The sequence below is a fragment of the Danio rerio genome, chromosome 21, assembly GCF_049306965.1.
Source record: "Danio rerio strain Tuebingen ecotype United States chromosome 21, GRCz12tu, whole genome shotgun sequence".
In the NCBI taxonomy this organism is placed as follows: domain Eukaryota; kingdom Metazoa; phylum Chordata; class Actinopteri; order Cypriniformes; family Danionidae; genus Danio; species Danio rerio.
The window spans coordinates 32,961,203-32,979,797 of record NC_133196.1 but is presented as its reverse complement, the minus strand read 5'-3'; the positions used below and the strand labels follow the sequence as shown (position 1 = coordinate 32,979,797).

Genomic DNA, 18,595 nt, shown 5'->3' with positions numbered 1-18,595 from the left:
GTGAAGTGTCTCAGAAAGCTTTCACATAAAGCATTTGAAGCAACAGGCATTGATCGAACAGCTGGATTTACAACTGAATGTATAACTGAGCACAGAGCTTTCAAATTTGGAGCAAATTGATCCTATTGTATCTATCTGGTGTCTTGTAGTATGTTAGATGTTTTATATGTTGTTTTATCTGTTGCTGTCTATTTTTGATCATTTGATTTTAGGTTTGTAGAGCACAATGGTCAACGACTGCTGCTTTATTGTGCTTTATAAATAAATAAACTAAACTAAACTTTATTCATTTCTATTCATTTCAAGATACACAAGTGAAACTGTATCAGGTGAAAACTAAATCTTTGCAATCTTAACTAATATAAAATGACTGTATAGTTTAAACTTCGCTAAATAACATTGAAATGATGTATCATGATATATTGTTAAATTATTATATTATTTTTGTTTTATCCAATTTTTTGTTGTATTTTGAAACTCTTGTTTTGTTTGTTTTTTGAATAAGATTGCAAAGATTTATTGTTCATTAGACACTGAGACTTTAATTTTCATTTATTAGAGATTTTAGAAAGCATAAATAGTCCTCACTTTAGATTGGGTCGCAAAACTGGAGTTAATTAAGCATTTATTAGAGTGCACAGTATTACTATATGCCTGAATAATAAGATGTATAAATGTTAATTTGAATAGTTTATTAATAATTACAGTTGCTCATTTGAAATTATCTTAAAAATTCACATTTATTTTGGACAGTGTGTGCGCTATTATTTCTTTTAAGTGTGAAGTGCTTGACATGAAGTGGTTGCGCTATATGAGCCTGTGGCACAGCCAGTTGCAGTTTTACAGCAACACTCAGAGGATTAAATAGCTACTGGCTCAATACCACATTGTGTGACAGTTGGTTGTTTCTCAGTGGAAGCGCATCAACATTTGCAAGTTCACTTAAAAGTGGTCATAAACAAAAATGTTCTCAATTTAAACAAGTAGCGACTTGGACCCAGAAACCAAATTTCATACGTCACAATTCAACAAGTGGACTAGATTTTCACTGACATATGAAATTTGTCCTTCTTTTAGCCAAGAGGCCTGTGTTTAATGCGTTTTAAACTCAAAATGGATAGGTGGGTAAACACCCATGTATATTGACTGAAATCTGAACTGAGAGACGACACGGCAAAGAAACGCTTGTCGCTAAACATGCAAAGCTTGTCCGTGTTTGTCTGCATTTCTGCATCGCTGCACCCGCTTCGAATATAATAACTTGACTGAATGGGTGTTATCAGTGGTTATCAGCTGATAGATATGGGCCAGAAGGGGCCTTGTGTGCCTACTGGTAGGCTCAGAAGGCTGTTATCATTCATCCACATGGTTAGTCAGCCATACTAATAGAGAAGACTCCAGATCCAGATCTGTTTTTACATTACTGTGATGGTTGGGGTAGTGGTAGACGGCAATAAAATACAATTCATGGGAAATTAAATAATTAATATAAACAATTCTCATGAACTTCCAGCAGCCGTATGTGATCTCTACCTGATTGTTTGCAGGTGTGATGATGTGTAGAGCTGTTATACTATCTCTTGAGTTCTCCAATTGTATTGTTTAACCTTATGAAGTCCATGTAGGTCGAAACCAGATTTTTTTAAAGAGATAAAGTGGCAGTGAGCCGATTTTCTTTGGATCTTTTGCTACTGTGTTTGTTTTTGATCAAGCACCTGCCTCTGAGATTCCTAGATGTGTGCACATTTCTGTTTCTATAGCTGATTAACCATTTGGATGGAAGGCCCCTAATGCCCCATATCTATCAGCTGATAACCACTGATAACAGCCATTCAATCGAGTGATAACATTCACTGCACTTCCTACCACTGCACTTCCAACCATCATGCTACACACAAGACAACACTCAAGGGACAGGTGCAAAACCATATGATTTATTGACAACAGTAGCGATGCAGTGCGTAATCGCTAAGTGTTATGGATAGTTTGTATTCTTATCTATTTCTGATTCTTTCGTAAGGATGAACAGGGAATTCAGAAGTAGCTGGAAGCCAGAGCTTATTATTTTTAAAATGTAGAGTGTAGATGTTGTTATATGATAAAATTATGATCAAGTATGTTCAAATTATTTCATTACCTTGTGATTTCAAACTTTTTTTTTTTTGTCTCTTTTTGGATTTACAGTAAAAGTCGGTCTGGTCCTGTTGGGGAGGACACTTTGCTTTACAAGGTTTTAAAAGAAATCTAGGTCTAATTCTAGTCGGGAAGCCACCAGCTTGAATTCATTGCAAACGGTAAGCTAAAAGGAGCATGTCATATCTCCCCTAACCGCAGACATCTATTTAACCCTTCTAATTCACCTATGTGTTTAAAATGTAAAACTGATGTAGGTACTTTAACGCATTGTATGTGGTCATGTAATAAGCTACAAAGATTCTGGTTCTTGGTGCTGGGGGAAATGGAAAAGATCTTTAACATGCCTTTGGATTTTGACCCAGTTTCGTTGATTTTGGGTATACCTAATGGAAGCATTCTTTCATCAGCCAATAAGAAATTGTATAATATACTGACTTTTGCTGCCAGAAAAAAATATTTTTTTAATTGGATTAGTGATAAATCTCCATCACTTAAAGGTTGGCACAAGATAATTTTTAGTTGATTCCTCTAGAACATCTTATCCATGTTTTACACAAAAAACAGAACATTTTTTCAAAGTTTGGACTCCATACTTGGTTTATTTGGAACCTAGTCTTTGCCCTATCATGCTGAAAGGAATATTGTAACAACTGTTTTCTGAAAAACAAACAATGTCATTATTATCCCTTTTTTCCTGATCTGTTTAATGTGGGGTAGTGCTGTTTTATAGGTAATCTGAGCCTTTTTTTTCCCTCTACATTATTCTGTGTTGTTATTATTTTTGTTGTTGTGTGTGTATCTTGGGAAGATGTTTTGTTATGTCTTTATTATAGTGAAAATCCAATAAATATAATTATATATAAAAAAAGAAGCATGTCAAAATTCTAAATGTCAAGTTACGTTCAGTAATTGATTCTATGGTTGTATCCAAAATCACCCCCATACCCTTAAACAGCGCACAATTTGTAGTGGTGTTCGAAATCATAAACGAAAGTGCTCTTAATCAATCCCACAACGCACCACAACATCATGTACATGATATATATTAAATCATTAGCTATTTTATAAGTTAATAATTCTAACAGTTCTAACACTTTGCGATGAAATTTGTGCTCTGCTTCTGTGAACCATAAACCCCACCTACTGTACATTCAAGAGTTCACACTTAACTGATGATTGATAATAAAGCTTGCTTGGCATGCTGTCTCGGGAGAGAGCCCTCAGCTTATAAGATCCTCGAGCCCTGGGCTCCCTCCCGTTAACAGGGCGAGGGGAGTTTGAGCTCAGGTAGATCTCAATGAACTCCCCAGACTTATCTCTGGCTAATGACAGACTATATTGGATAGCTATACTGCTACTACTAACAGCTCATCTATAGTGCTAATTTGGTATGGTTAACATATTTACAGTATATCTCTCGGGATATAAACTAAGGGAAACCCACGCAAGCACAGGGAGAACATGCAAACTCCACACAGAAATTTTTATTGTTATAATTAAGAGATGAAAGGGAAAAACATAAACAATGCTTGGAGAATAAGCTACATTTTCTAAACAACTGTGGGACTCTATAAAATCTATGTCGAATATGCAGTCTCTTACACGCTCTATTTCTATTTTTGATGACTGATCTATTTTGGAAGAGTTAAATGACTTTTTCTTAAGATTTGAGAATTTTGAATACACCCCAGAAAACAGTTCTGAGGTAATGTCTTTTAAAGAAGTTCCTTATGATAGGTCACTGATTAATCCTAAGCAGATACATTTTTTTTTTAAACATATTGGATCAAATAAATCTGCAGGTCCAGATGGAATTTGGCTATATACTGTTAAATGCTGTGCTGATGAACTGACTCCAGTTTGGGTTCCCATATTTCAAAAATCCTTAGACTTGGGTATTGTTCCTAGTTTGTGGAAAAAATCACTAATTGTACCTGTTCCTAAGTTGGCGAGGCCCTCAGAGTATAATGATTTTTAACATCTGTTATTATGAAATGTTTTGAGAAATTTGTTGTGTCCATTTTAAAATCAGAGGTCGCTATTAATTTAGATCCTCTACAGTTTACCTACAGGGAAGGTAGAGGTACTGAAGATGCAGTTAATAGTATTTCGCACTTGATTCTGAAGCAATTAGATAATCCTAAAGCTTATGCTCGGCTGCTTTTTATTGATTTTAGTTCCGCTTTTAATAAGATCCAACCACATTTGTAAATTGACAAGATGGAACAGCTAAATATAAACCCATGCAAATGTAAAAGGTATTTCTTATTTCTAACAAACAGAACTCAGGTTGTAAGGGTTAAAAATATCTGTTGAGACGAAAAGAACAGTGGTACTGGGGTTCTACAAGGCTGTGTCAGTTCACCTATTCTATTTACTCTTTTTACAAATGAATGTTCAAGTGAGCATTCACAGAATTTTATTTTTAAAAATTGCGATGAAGTTTACTGTATGAGAATGGTGATATTGGTGTTATCTATCAGTCAGAAATTAGTCAGTTCGTTGAGTGGTGTGATATAAATAAGCTAAAAATAAATACTAAGAAAACAGAAAAGATAGTATTTGTATAGGTGACCATTGTCAAGTGGTTGTACATGACCATCCTATCACTCAGTCAGAAACCTATAAGTACTTGGGCATTTACATCGACAGTTCTTCTGCTGGCGTGACTTTTCCTCTCGGCTGCTGGCGTGACTTTTCCTCCCCTTTCTTTTCCTCTCGGCTGTTACAACGATACTTCTGGATATAGGTCTGCATTCCCACGGTTGTACTTGTGCATTGTTGCGGGACCTGACCAGATTTCATGCAGCGCGGTAATAAATTTTTGAATAAAGCACGGGAGCGGTCGGTAACTTGGTTTAATTTTAAGGAGTGGGCAGTATCACAATATTGCTCCCGAGCGAGCGAGCAAGGAAGAGCACGTGGCGTGTGTTTGTGTCTGCATGCACATGCGTGTGTTTTTGTTAGGTGCTGTCTATGTTTGTGTATGTGTGTGAATGAGAGACAGTGTGGTGCTGTGTGTCTGTGTTTGTGTGTGTGTGTTTAAACAGACACCTCGTTATAGCCACCCACGTTATGGAAAGCATCGTCAATGCACCGTGATGCACCGAGATATCGAATTGAACCGAATCGATGGCATGATAATGGTAACCGAACCGTGAGACTGGTATAGGTACACGCCTCTACTTGAAAGCATTTTTAGATATAGTATCACAGTGTGGTTTGGCAACCCATCTGTTCAGTGTAAATCTAAATTGATGCATCTCTTAAAGATAGGATGAAAAATTGCTGGGCGTGATGAAAATTTTAATCCTCAAGTTTTACATGAGAATTGTGTCCTCGATCAGGTGGAAAGGATTGTGAACGATCCAACTCACTTTTTGTTTCAACATTACAAACTGCTTCCCTCGGGTAGGAGATATACTGTAGAGTTCCAAAGTGTAGGTTAAACCGTTATAAGAAATCCTTTGTACCTGTTTCAGGGGGGAGTCTTTCTTAATTTTTGTAACTGCTGTATTTTGTATTGTTTTTATTGCTTGTTCTTAGTGAATTTCTGCAGCAATATGGTGATGCCCATAACAAATTTCCTGTCAAGAATAATAAAGTTTACAACTACTACTACCACTACAAATATCAACTGGTCCAGTAAGGACTTCTAACCAGTGACATTCTTGCTGTGAGGCAACAGTGCTAACCACTGGGCTGCCGTGTTGCCCAATCTAGAAAAAGAAGGGAGGATTAGGGCTGGAAGAGGGGATTCTTTAAGATAAAGATACTGAGGTAAGAAACTCTGGTTATTATAGTGAGTTAGGAATCATCTGATTGGTGAATCATGTGTTAGCTAATGTGGGACCAGCTGAGGACAATCATAAGCACATTATCCTCTCAAAATTAGTTTACAAATAAACTTTACTTAATTTGATTGGTCGGTCCTTTTATTACAACTTTTAGAGTTTTTTTTTTGTTGTTGTTATCATAACCACAAAATGCTGTGTAATGTAAGGCACTTCTGATTATAAGGTATTTAACATTAATCAAATGTTTGCCTGTTTTTAATTTTTGAGGAAAAATTGTCCCTTCTCATTGTATATGTTGGTTTTGGGAGTCATGTGACTCTCATTACAAAAAACATCTCAATAAATACTTCTGGAAATATCTTTGATGTTCCACAGAAGAAAGAAAGTCAGGTTTGGAACCACATGAGAGTGGAAAAAGTTCAGTTTGTGTTAATATTTTAGGCATAAAGTCTGATTAGACTTTTTCAGACATTTATGACTTCAAACAAGTTCTGTTCTTTAGTTTTTAACAAAGAATCCTAGAAAATAAACGTGTCAGTTTCTACAAACATATTATGTAGCAAATCTGTTTGGGTTAAAATTTAGTTAAGGTACAATTCTCACTATTAAGACGAAAGTAACTATGACTTTCAGCTCAACTCCTAATTTGATGTTTATTAGATATTAAGCTATTTTAAGATATTATTGGATAAGGTTAGGGATTAAGAATATGTCAATATTATATTAACAGGGGAGTGACACGGTGGCTCAGTGGGTAGTGCTGTCGCCTCACAGCAAGAAGGTCGCTGGTTCAAGCCCCGGCTGGGTCAGTTGCCATTTCTGTGTGGAGTTTGCATGTTTTCCTCATGTTCTTGTGGGTTTCCTCCGGGTGCTCCGGTTTCCAGACATGTGGTATAGGTTAATTGGGTTAGCTAAATTGATCGTAGCGTATGAGTGTGTGAGTATTGGGTTGCAGCTGGAAGGGCATTGGCTTTGTAAAGCATACTCTGGATAAATTGGTGGTTCATTCCGTTGTGGTGACCCCAGATTAATACAGTGACTAAGCCAAAGGAAAATTAATGAATAATAATAATAGACAGGTAACAAGCCACTAGATACTAGTGAGAATTGGCACCTAAAATAAAGCATTCCCCAATTTTCAGCATTGATTAAAAAACATTTCACAATCAGCAAATTACACTGATTTCTGAATGATCACATAATGCATAAGAAGACTGGAGTAAATCATACACTCAATCAGGGGAAGCACACTTTCAAATATTTTAAAATAGAAATGGCTGCAGCACAACTGTACAATATTTACTGTATCAAATGCATGCAGTTATAAAAGCAAACAAGTCTTTATTTGAGTCAGCATATAACACAAGATATGCGATAGTAAACATGTACTGGCCTCATTCCAAATAATCTCTTCTTCTCTTTGCAGATTTCCTGACAGATCTTGGAGATGAATCTGAAAACATTGGAAAACAGTAAATCACCAACACGTTATTGATTATTTGTTTTTATTTCTCATGAAAGAACAGAATGTAATGGCTGAGGCTTGATCTCAAGCAGGATGTGGTAAGAAGCCATCATTTTTTTCTGACCTCTTTTCTGTGCACCTGAAACACTTTAAGACACTGAAAAGACACTTTAACTTCAAGTCACCGTGTCTCACATCAGAATCCAATTAGGGTTTTGTGAAGTAATCAATAACAACAACTTATTTTGATGTTACTGAGATGTGGTTTTCACAACATTTCACAATAAACATGCTCTACTAAACATGTTTCTGCATCAACGCAATGGTTCCTGCTGCATCTGCTTCTCTGGTTTATCTTTCCTGTGCAGTATTTCCTCTAAACGTCACTATGTCATTGATGGGCTCTTGCATATTTCTACCTGTTTGTGCACTTTTACACTGTTGAATAATAGCGCAACATGACGAGCTCCTGCAGTTTTGTTTAAACCATGCAGAAAGCCTAAATAAAATAAAATAAAGCCATATTTTTAAACCAAAGTGATAAGCTCCTGCAGTTTTTTTAACCTTTCAAATTAAATTAAATTAAATTAAATTAAATTAAATTAAATTAAATTAAATTAAATTAAATTAAAGCCATATTTTGAAACCGTATAAACACCAAGTATTAAATATGTCAAATTAATAAAACTTTTACATTAAAAACACAAATCAAAACAGGTTAGTATCAAGCCAAGCTTATTTAAAATTAAAATCTCGTTCACAGAAGATTTCATCAAGTGTTTTTAAAAGTTCAACAGAGCTCAGAGTGTTCAATGTTAAAGCAAGAGAGTTTCAGAGACTTGGAGCCACAACACAAATAAAGTTCACCCTCCAAAAATAAAACAAATTACAACTCTGTCATCATTTCCTCACACTGCACTTGTTTGAAACCAGTTTGAATATCTTTCTTCTGTTAAACATGAAAGAAGATATTTTGAAGAATGACGTACCTGTTCCCTATTGGCTTTAATAATTATATGGAAGTCTATGGAAGCAACTGCCTTCTTTAAAATATCTTTGTGTTTAACAGAAGAAAGACACTTAAAATTATTTTAAAACCACAAGGGAGAGCAAATGATGAGTTCATTTTTTTCACTATCGCTTTAAGAGTTTGTATGAAGGTATATTTTCAACAGAGCTCAGAGTTTTCAATGTTAAAGGAAGAGAGTTCAGAGACTTGGAGCCACAACACAAATATAGTTCACCGTCCAAAAATAAAACAAAGTACAACTCTGTCATCATTTCCTCACCCTGGACTTGTCCGAAACCAGTTGAATTTCTTTACTTCTGTTGAACACGAAAGGGGATATTTTGAAGAAGAACCTAGCTAGTCCATATTGACTTTAATAACATGTGGAAGTCTATGGAAGCAACTGCTTTCTTCAGAATATCTTATTTTTTGTTTAACAGAAGAAAGACACTTAAAATGGTTTAAAACCATATGAGGCAGAGTAAACGATGAGTTCATATGTTTCACTATCGCTTTAAGAATTTGCAAGAAGGTATATTTTCAACAGAGCTCAGAGTGTTCAATGTTAAAGGAAGAGAGTTTTAGAGACTTGGAGCCACAACACAAATAGTTCACCTTCCAAAAATAAAACAAAATACAACTCTGTCATCATTTCTTTACCCTGCACTTGTCTGAAACCAATTTGAATATCTTTCTTCTGTTAAACACGAAAGAAGATATTTTTAAGAATGACATAGCTGCTCCCCAATGACTTCAATAATTATATGGAAGTCTATATGGAAGGCCTCAGCGACTGCTCTCTTCATAATATCTTCTTTTGTGTTTAACAGAAGACACATAAAAAATCTTTTAAAACCACGAAGAGAGTGAATGATGATTTTCACTATCGCTTTAAGAGTTTGTATAAAGGTATATTTTAAAAGGAAATTGTCCGTAGCTTCACAAGTTTTTCAGCTTTGATCTTTACTCAATTAAATTTTGATGTAACAAATTGACATTAACTTGAAGTCAGAATTATTAACTCCCCTGAATTATTAGCGCCCCTGTTTATTTTTTTCACCGATTTCTGTTGAATGGAGGGAAGATTGTTTCAGCACATTTCTAATTATAATAGTTTTAAAAACATTATTTTTAATAACAAATTTATTTTATCTTTTCCATGATGACAGTAAATAATATTTTACTTGATATTTTTCAAGACACTTCTATACAGCTTAAAGTGACATTTAAAGGCTTAAATAGGTTAATAAGGTGAACTTGGCAGGTTAGGGTAATTAGGCAAGTTATTGTATAACTATGGTTTGTTCTGTAGATTATCACAAAAAAAATTAGCTTAAAGAGGCTAATAATTTTGTCCCAAAAATGTTTTAAAAAAATTAATAACTGCTTTTATTCTAGCGGAAATAAAACAAATAAGACCTTCTCCAGAAGAAAAAAGATTATCAGACATACTGTGAAAATTTCCTTGCTCTGTTAAAAATAATTTGGGAAACATATAAAATATGGGGGAAAAAAATAAAATAAAATCAAAAGAGGGCTAATAATTCTGACTTCAACTGTATATTCTTGATTTGTCATCAAATTGTCGATTTGTCAAGTTACATTGCAAAAAATGGCTTATTTTTTGGGGATTTCTGTCTTAAAGTGTGTCTCTGAATGGAGTAACTATTGGAAAATCAATGGCAAACAAAATGAACAAGTTCTGTGCTGTAACGTAATACTTAAGCAACACAAAATAAACTAAGAAAATAAAACTAGAAAAATGAATACATGAGTACAAAATAAAACTATAATCAGTACTTACGGTGCATGAAGCTGTGGAAACCTTCGAAGGTCATTTTCAGACATATTCTGAGGAAAAAAACGTATTTCATCATCATAAGATTGCATATATACGGTGCTCAGCATAATTGAGTACACTCCATTTTGAAAATTAATATTTTTATCAAATTCTCAGTGAATATAGGCAATTTATTTTGGTGCATTTAAACAAAACAGATTTATTAAACAGATATATTTATTAAAATAATATTTTAGTTACAAACATATTTAGAAATTGAAAGATAATACATTTAAATTCAGAAGAGGATTTTTCCTTTTTTTTGTATTTAATATTTTTCTATAACAAATAAATTTGGGTGTACTAGTTTCAGGACCATTATTGCAAGTTATTTTGTTAGATAAGCTCCAGATTTGGCTTCAGTACTGACTAATCTAAAGTATATGCACAAATATAATATTGTATAGCTTCCTATTCAAAATATTTAAAAGATAGATTTGAGAGGGGTGTACTTGCAGAGCACTGTATGTGACTTTTTCGAAGTTGAACATTTCTTGGTCACTAGGGTTTCTAATAACAGCACACTTCCTATATTTTTGTTCAAGGGAAACAATTATGCTATAATGAGTCAAGCCACAGACTTCATCTGTTTTGTAAAGGGAAACATTTGGTCTCTTTAAATAAAAAAAGAACTCACAAAAATATTATCGCAAACTGTACAGCATCAAAAAAAATACTTCCAACTATTGTGACAAACAAATTTATGACAAACAGTTAATTCTAGTTTCTACTGTCTGTGATCATAACAGAGTGGTGACACAATTTTGGTCACACAGTGAAACTGTTGGTCTTAAATTGTACATACCAGGAATCTTTGTCCATTGATGTTAAATCGCTTGACAACATTATCACACCCTGTCAGATTCCGCTAAAGATAATGAAAAACAAAGTATGTTAGTTGAATACACAGGGCCACACACACACACACACACACACACACACACACACACACACACACACACACACACATGCACACACACACACAGAGAGAGAGAGAGAGAGAGAGAGACATGTGGACACAACACAACATCAATACACCACAACACAACAGTTCTCCAGCCTCATTTTCTTCTCTCGTCTTACTTTCTCTGAAAAACCAGTCTGACCCTTCAATAGTTCTTAGATATGAGCTGAACACTGAAAATAAAGCACTTAAAATAAACTTTCGCTGAAAATTAGACAATTAAAAAAGATTTTTTTAAAGGACAAAAGTATTGGCACATGGCATGTATTACACATTGTTAAAAATAAGTTGGTAAAAGTGCATTCAGATATTTTAGAAATTGTTGTGCTATTTGTAAAAAATGACTCTCATTTATCATAGACTAAAAGTCTTTAGAGTGATTTAATCTATATATGCTAAACAACTAACTGAACATCAATATGTTCTAAACATTTATGAAGGATTTCTCTAATATAAAAATAAAACAGTAAGCCGGCATTTTCAGGATTTTATTTTCTCTCTATATTCTAAACAAATATCTGTTAATTTAGTTTCCGCATTTTGTGATTCAAAAGTGTTTTCTGTTTATTTATGGTGGTGCATTATGGGATCTTGAGGCTATAAGATTAGAGGGATTATTGGAATTTGATCTCTGCTTTGGCGACTTTTGATGTTAAAAATTTAATTCTACAGTTTAACTAAGTGACTTTTATTGACATTTATTGACATCAAATAAGGCTGCACGATGTTGAAAATAAATTAACATTGCAATATTTTTTTTTATTTCACGAGTTCACACTTACTGTAGATATCACTTGATAATAGCAAGTTTGGCATGCTGTCCCAGGAGAGAACTCTGAGCTCAGAGATAATTGAGCCTAGGGCTTCCGCCTGGTCAATGAGCATGTAAGGTTGGTACAAGATCAGGTAGTTCTCTTAAGGGGGATTCTTCAAAGAATGAGGATAAGGGAGTAATCCTAGACGGGCTATTTATAGTGAGCTTGGAATAATCCGATTGGCTTACTAATGATTACCGATGAGAGACCAGCCGCGATCAATCATATCACGTGCTCCTCGCAAATTAGTTTGTGAAACTTCACTTTGCGATATATATATATATATATATATATATATATATATATATATATATGATTACAATATCAGCAAATGACTTAATATCTTGGAAAGAATTGATAATGTTAGATCGGTTGGGATGATTCTGCAGTAGGAGGGCATCTCTATGAAATCTAATAAACGATCTTTAAAATTTTGGGGGTTTTCTGTGCTATTTGAAGTGCATTTCTGTATTTGCATGTGTGGTGATTATTTTCATGCACGAATTTATTCAGAGATTGATGAACTAATGTATATTATTTGCATCTCCATAAAATATAATATACAATCTATAAAGTTTTTGGGGTCTCGGCACATTTTCATTTGCAGTGCATTTCTGTATTTGCATGTGTTGTATTTTCATGCATAACAATCTATAAATACAATCAAGAAAAAGACTCATTTGAAATAAAGTGTTTTATCATTTCCCGAGTCTACCAGTATTTAAGTACAGTAACTGAATAATGAATATCAAAATAACTCAATAAAAAGAATCATTTTACCACAAATGGTACAATCTTTAATACCTGAACGCTTTTAAAATCATTATACAATCACAGGCATCAAAAAACCATGTAAACGATAAATTATATTTCAAACTCAACATTGCATATATCCTGCAATGTGACTATTGCGAAAGATCACATTGAGATATTAATGCTGAATAGATCTATTGTGCAGCCCTAGTTTGAAATAATATAATGTATAAGAAATAATATATGGAGAAATAAGTCGGTAAAATAACTGAAAAACTGCAAGGTTACAAGGTTTTAATACCATAATATACAACACCAACAATATATCACTTTAAATTACTAAAAATGTTATTTAAGTCACTTTTTCAAACTTTTCAAGATCAAAAGTTGTTAGAAGAAAGATCAAGGTCCCATAATGCAAGAAATAAAGAAGGAAAAATCACAAAATATGGAAAACTGATCATTTATGGATATTTTTACAATGTAGCATAAACTCTTCTATAGAGCACATCAATGTGTGATGTGCTAAACATCTGCAAAAGAACGTTTATGTACTTAATGTCTACAAAAAAGGTGTATTTACTCAAATCACGGAAAGCATATATGTGCTTTAATAATTAATTGGTGGTACATTCCACTGTGGCGACCCTTGATAAATCAGGGACTAAATCGAAAGATAATGAATATATATATATATATATATATATATATATATATATATATATATATATATATATATATATATATATATATATATATATACACACACACACACATACATATATACATATATATATATATATATATATATATATATATATATATATATATATATATATATATATATATATATATATATATATATATATCTTTTAAATAACATTGATGTCTTGAATGTCTAGAAAACAGTTACTGTACACTCTAAAAAGTTGTTTCAGCACAAATGTGAGCCAGATATGGACAATTGTTTGGTTTGTCCATATTTGGGTTGAATAAGAACTGCATTTTAAGAGTCTATGTGCTAAATGTCACATAAATATGCCCAAATGTGCTTAACATCTGTAAATGTATATAAAAAAATATCTACTAAAAATATAAAAAATAAAAATAAGTAATCAAAATATATGTACTGGATATCTATTAGAAAGAAAGTCTATATTTACCAATTGTCTATTAAAGGTCATCATGACCAATAAAAAAAAAACATATGTATGTATTGAATTCCAATAAAAGATTATCTAAAGAAGGTTTAAAAGACCTGTCTAAAAAAAGACAATGTATATGTATTAAATGTCTCTAAAATGCCCTAAATATTTACTGAATATACAGTTGAAGTCAGAATTATTAGCCCCCCTGAACTATTAGCCTCTGTGTTTATTTTTTCCCCAATTTCTTTTTAATGGAGAGAAGACTTTCTCAACACATTTCTAATAATAGTTTTAATAACTTGTTTCTTAAAACTGATTTATTTTATCTCTGCCATGATGACAGTACACAATATTTAGATATTCTTCAAGATACTTCTATACAGCTTAAAGGGACTTTTAAAGGTTTAACTTGGTTAATTAGGTTAACTAGGCAGGTTAGGGTAATTAAAGCAAGTTATTGTATAACAATGGTTTGTTCAGTAGACTATTAAAAATATATATAGCTTAAAGGGGCTAATAATATTGACCTTAAAATGGTTCATAAACAAATAAAAACTGCTTTTATTCTAGCTGAAATAAAACAAATGAGACTTTCTCCAGAGGAAAGAATATTTTCTATTTTTACTGAATGTTTATAAAAGGCCCTATACATTTACTGTATGTGTATGTATTCATTAGTATATATTCATTTAAACAACAGTTCTGTCTGGTTCTTGAATCTGTTTGGCTAATATCCATGCGATATTTTGCCAGTAACATCACACAGAGGCCTCTTCACCCTTCACCTCTGTGTATTACTCCGCCCTTACAGCAAGCAACAAGCAGGCTACAGTTTGACAAATATTACTGTTGTTAGACAACAATATGTACTTTTGAGGCTTTTTTAGTCGAGAATGTAGTTGTTTAGATTGCAACTATGCAGTTTATTTGTAATAATAGTGCCTATTTTAAAATATTTACAATTTTTGAGACCTCGTCAGCAGCCAAAGACGGTTGACGTTGTCTATCTACAAGATGGCGCCAGAACCGCATAATAAGCCCTTTCTCAGTGTGTTCTCTTGAGCGCATATAAAAAGCTGAAAAACTGAAGCCTTATGGTTTTTAAGATGGACCGGATAGAGTTAATAAGAAGCTGCGAATAAGAAGCTGGATTCAGCCTTGTTCCTCCTTATCGCAAACACAACAGCAGTCTGGTGAGAAATCTCTGTAGACTGATGACATTTCATGTCACGTTTAGCCTTATAATCTTAAAATGTGAGCAAAATTTGCTGTTTTGTCATCACCTTAAGTGGGGTCACACACCAGAAGCGCTGCTTCCCATTACGCTATAGAGAATCAATCAAATGCTAGCTCTAAAGTGACGTTGGTGAATTAGTAATGGCTTCTGCTGTTCTGACATCAGCTGCAGATGTGAATGAATGGCGGAAGAAAATAGTTACTAATACAAAAGGGTTTTAGACTCTTGTGTTTGATTTTCGTTTTTATGTACAAGATTTTGTCGTCGAACTGTGCTATAAACGCAAAATCACACGAGTAATGTGCTATGGCTGTATATCAGCACTGGTGGGGCGCTAAGGCACTCGGCCTGCGGCCTTGTGCCAACGCACGCCTCCCACCAGTGCTGATGTACAGCCATAGCACACTACTCGTGTGATTTTGCTTATATATATATGAGATCATATTTACTGAATATATCTATAAGACCATCTATATTTACTGAATGTCTCTAAAAAGCCCTATATATTTATTGAATATATATAAGACCATTAATATTTACTAAATGTCTTTAAAAGACCATATATATATTTATATACTGGATGTCTATAAAAGGGCCAATATATTTACATATATATATATATATATATATATATATATATATATATATATATATATATATATATATATATATATATATATATATATATATATAAAAGACCCTATATATTTACTAAATGTCTCTAAAAGACCAAATATTTACTGAATGTCTCTAAAAGGCCCTATATATTTACTGAATACAGTATTTATAGATCATCTACATTTAGTGAATGCCTATAAAAAGACATACATTTACTGAATTCCATTTTATTGAATCTATATACTTATCGTGTGTGTATAAATCCAACATCCAAAAAATAATGAATAAATGTGGTAAATATCTTTAAAAGCATGCTGTATGTGCTGACCAAGTCGATACAAGCTAAACATCTATGACAGAATATCTGAACTGAACATCTATTAAACAACAACCGATTACACAACAATATTTTTACATTTCAACCCATTTCATTGTACAATTTAATTCTAAAGTTACACAATTGAAAGACACAAAAAGAGAAAGTAACCTACAGTACCTTCTTCAAAAAGTCTGCCAAGCTATGTGAATCCCAGTTCAGAACCTCGGCTTTGGACGGCAAACTTCCAAAACTCATTGTTTTTCACTGATGAATATAAAATCCTAAATGCCTACAAGCATCCAAAAAAAAAAAAAAGCAACCACTCTCAGATTGAGTTCACACTTCGTCTGACACCGAACACGAGGAGACAAACGTGTCAGCTCTAAAAAAACAAACCAAAGAAAGCCAAATAATGACAGAATCACCCAGTTGCCGATCCAGAAATTAAAGAAATTACTCAAAATTCAACCGACATTTTCTGAAAACACGAAAAAACCCAACACCCCGGATTTGCCTGAGCTGAGTATGAAAAGAAAGAATGACATCCACTTCCCCATAGACTTCCTGTTAATGATTGTTTTGACAAATAGGGGAAGTACAGCCCCTTCACAAAAAAAAAAAAATCTTAATATTACATGTGTTCACCAATAAGAGTTTTCCCCTTCAATAACCGCCTGATTGTCACTTATTCATGATATGAAAGGTTGTCTTAACATGCGTACACTGTAAGAAAATAAACTTTTTATTACAACTTTTAATTTTTATTTTATGTTGTTATGTGTAACTCACTAAAATAAGTTAAGCATGTTTCGACTTATTTTTTAAGTCATAAGAGCTGCTTTACATCAATTTAATGCAATGCAAGTTGGCTTGTAAGGTTAATTCAACTCAACGAAACATTTAGAAAAGGACTTTTGCTGTTTGTTTAAACTACTTATTTGAAATGGGTTGAAACGACACAATTCTTAAGGATTTTTTTGTGAAACAACTTAATTGTTTTATGTTCAATCCAGATAAATTTGTACAAACTTTCAAGTTAGCTTGACCGATTTGTGTTGAGACAACATGAAGGAATTGTGTGGAACCCAACATTTTTGAAAGTGAATATTCTGTAACCACTTCTTTTTTTTTTTTTTTTTTTTTTAACAAGGGATCTAAATAAGACTGGAATAAGACATTAATATGTGCTTTATAATAAACAGGCAGTATAGTAATATGAACAATGATAGTAATATAATAACACAGATGGACAATTAAGAACAAATTGTGTGTTTGACATCTTACTAGTCACTTTAAAGAATTAGATGCTGACTTGTTGAATCAAATAAAATTTTCAAGTTGTAAAAATAAGTGCTTGAAAAAAGTGAAAAAAAATATTTTAAAACCATTTTTTATAATTTTTTTTCACATTTTTCAAGTGCTTTGGAGTGACTTTTGCAGTTTCTTCTGATGAATCCCTTACCCAAAGATCACCGACACATTATTTAAGCTACGCCTGAGCACTTTTGGTTTGATTTTAAATTTACAAGTCATTTAAACTTATGTTACAAGAAAGACAACTGACATAAAACATCAATTTGAATCTCAGATAATTGAAATGTTAAAACGTGATTGATTAACGCATTTTGTGTTAAATTAATATAAAAACATGTTTGTTTGTTTACTGTGTAATAGTCTTTTGGTTATAAGCTTAATTTGCTTAAAAATATATAGCTTTTTATTGATGTACACATTTCAACAAAATTTACAAATATATACACAATAGCAAATATATAATAAATATATGTACAGTTAGTTAAGTCAGAATTATTAGCCCCCATTTGATTTTTTTTTTTTTTTTATATTTCCCAAATAATGTTTAACAGAGCAAGGAAATTTTCACAGTATGTCTGATAATATTTGTTCTTCTGGAGAAAGTCTTATTTGTTTTATTTCGGCTAGGATAAAAACAGTTTTTTAAAAAGCATTTAAAAGTCTAAGCCCCTTTAAGCTATATATTATTTCAATAGTCTACAGAACAAACCAACTTTATACAATAACTTGCCTAATTACCTTAACCGCCTAGTTAACCTAATTAACCTAGTTAAGCCTTTAAATGTCACTTTAGACTGTTTAAAAGTGTCTTAAAAATATCTAGTTAAATATCATTTACTGTCATTATGGCAGAGATAAAATAAATCAGTAATTAGAAATGAGTTATTAAAATTATTATGTTTAGAAATGTGCTGAAAAAATCTGCTCTCCGTTAAACAAAAATTGGGGGAAAAAATAAACGGGGGGGGCTAAAAATTCAGGGGGCCTAATAATTCTGACTTCAACTGTGTATAAATATTATTTCATTTATATATAAATAAATTTATTTATTTCCTTTGGCTTAGTCCCTTATATATCAGAGGTCGCCACAGCAGAATGAACCGCCAACTATTCTGGCAAATGTTTTATAAAGCGGATGCCCTTCCATCCCAGCACAATATCTATATATATATATATATAT

General features: G+C 32.8%; 1 protein-coding gene across 4 annotated transcripts in view; it reads right to left on the bottom strand.

Annotated features, from left to right (window-relative positions):
* lcp2a (lymphocyte cytosolic protein 2a) overlaps positions 1 to 16,641 on the bottom strand; it is a 40,103-nt gene extending 23,462 nt beyond the window's left edge. For 3 of the 4 annotated variants that reach the window (XR_012396479.1, XR_012396480.1, XM_073934326.1), the window contains exons 1-4: positions 16,279 to 16,641; positions 11,053 to 11,115; positions 10,212 to 10,258; positions 7,327 to 7,386 (exon numbers count right to left, since the gene is read on the bottom strand). Coding sequence is in view for 2 of the 4 variants with exons in the window: in XM_073934326.1 (XP_073790427.1) it covers positions 7,327 to 7,386; positions 10,212 to 10,258; positions 11,053 to 11,115; positions 16,279 to 16,356 (248 nt within the window). In the remaining 2 variants the exon portion in view is untranslated. 4 annotated transcript variants of the gene reach the window in all.
* Between the last annotated feature and the right edge of the window lie 1,954 nt (positions 16,642 to 18,595).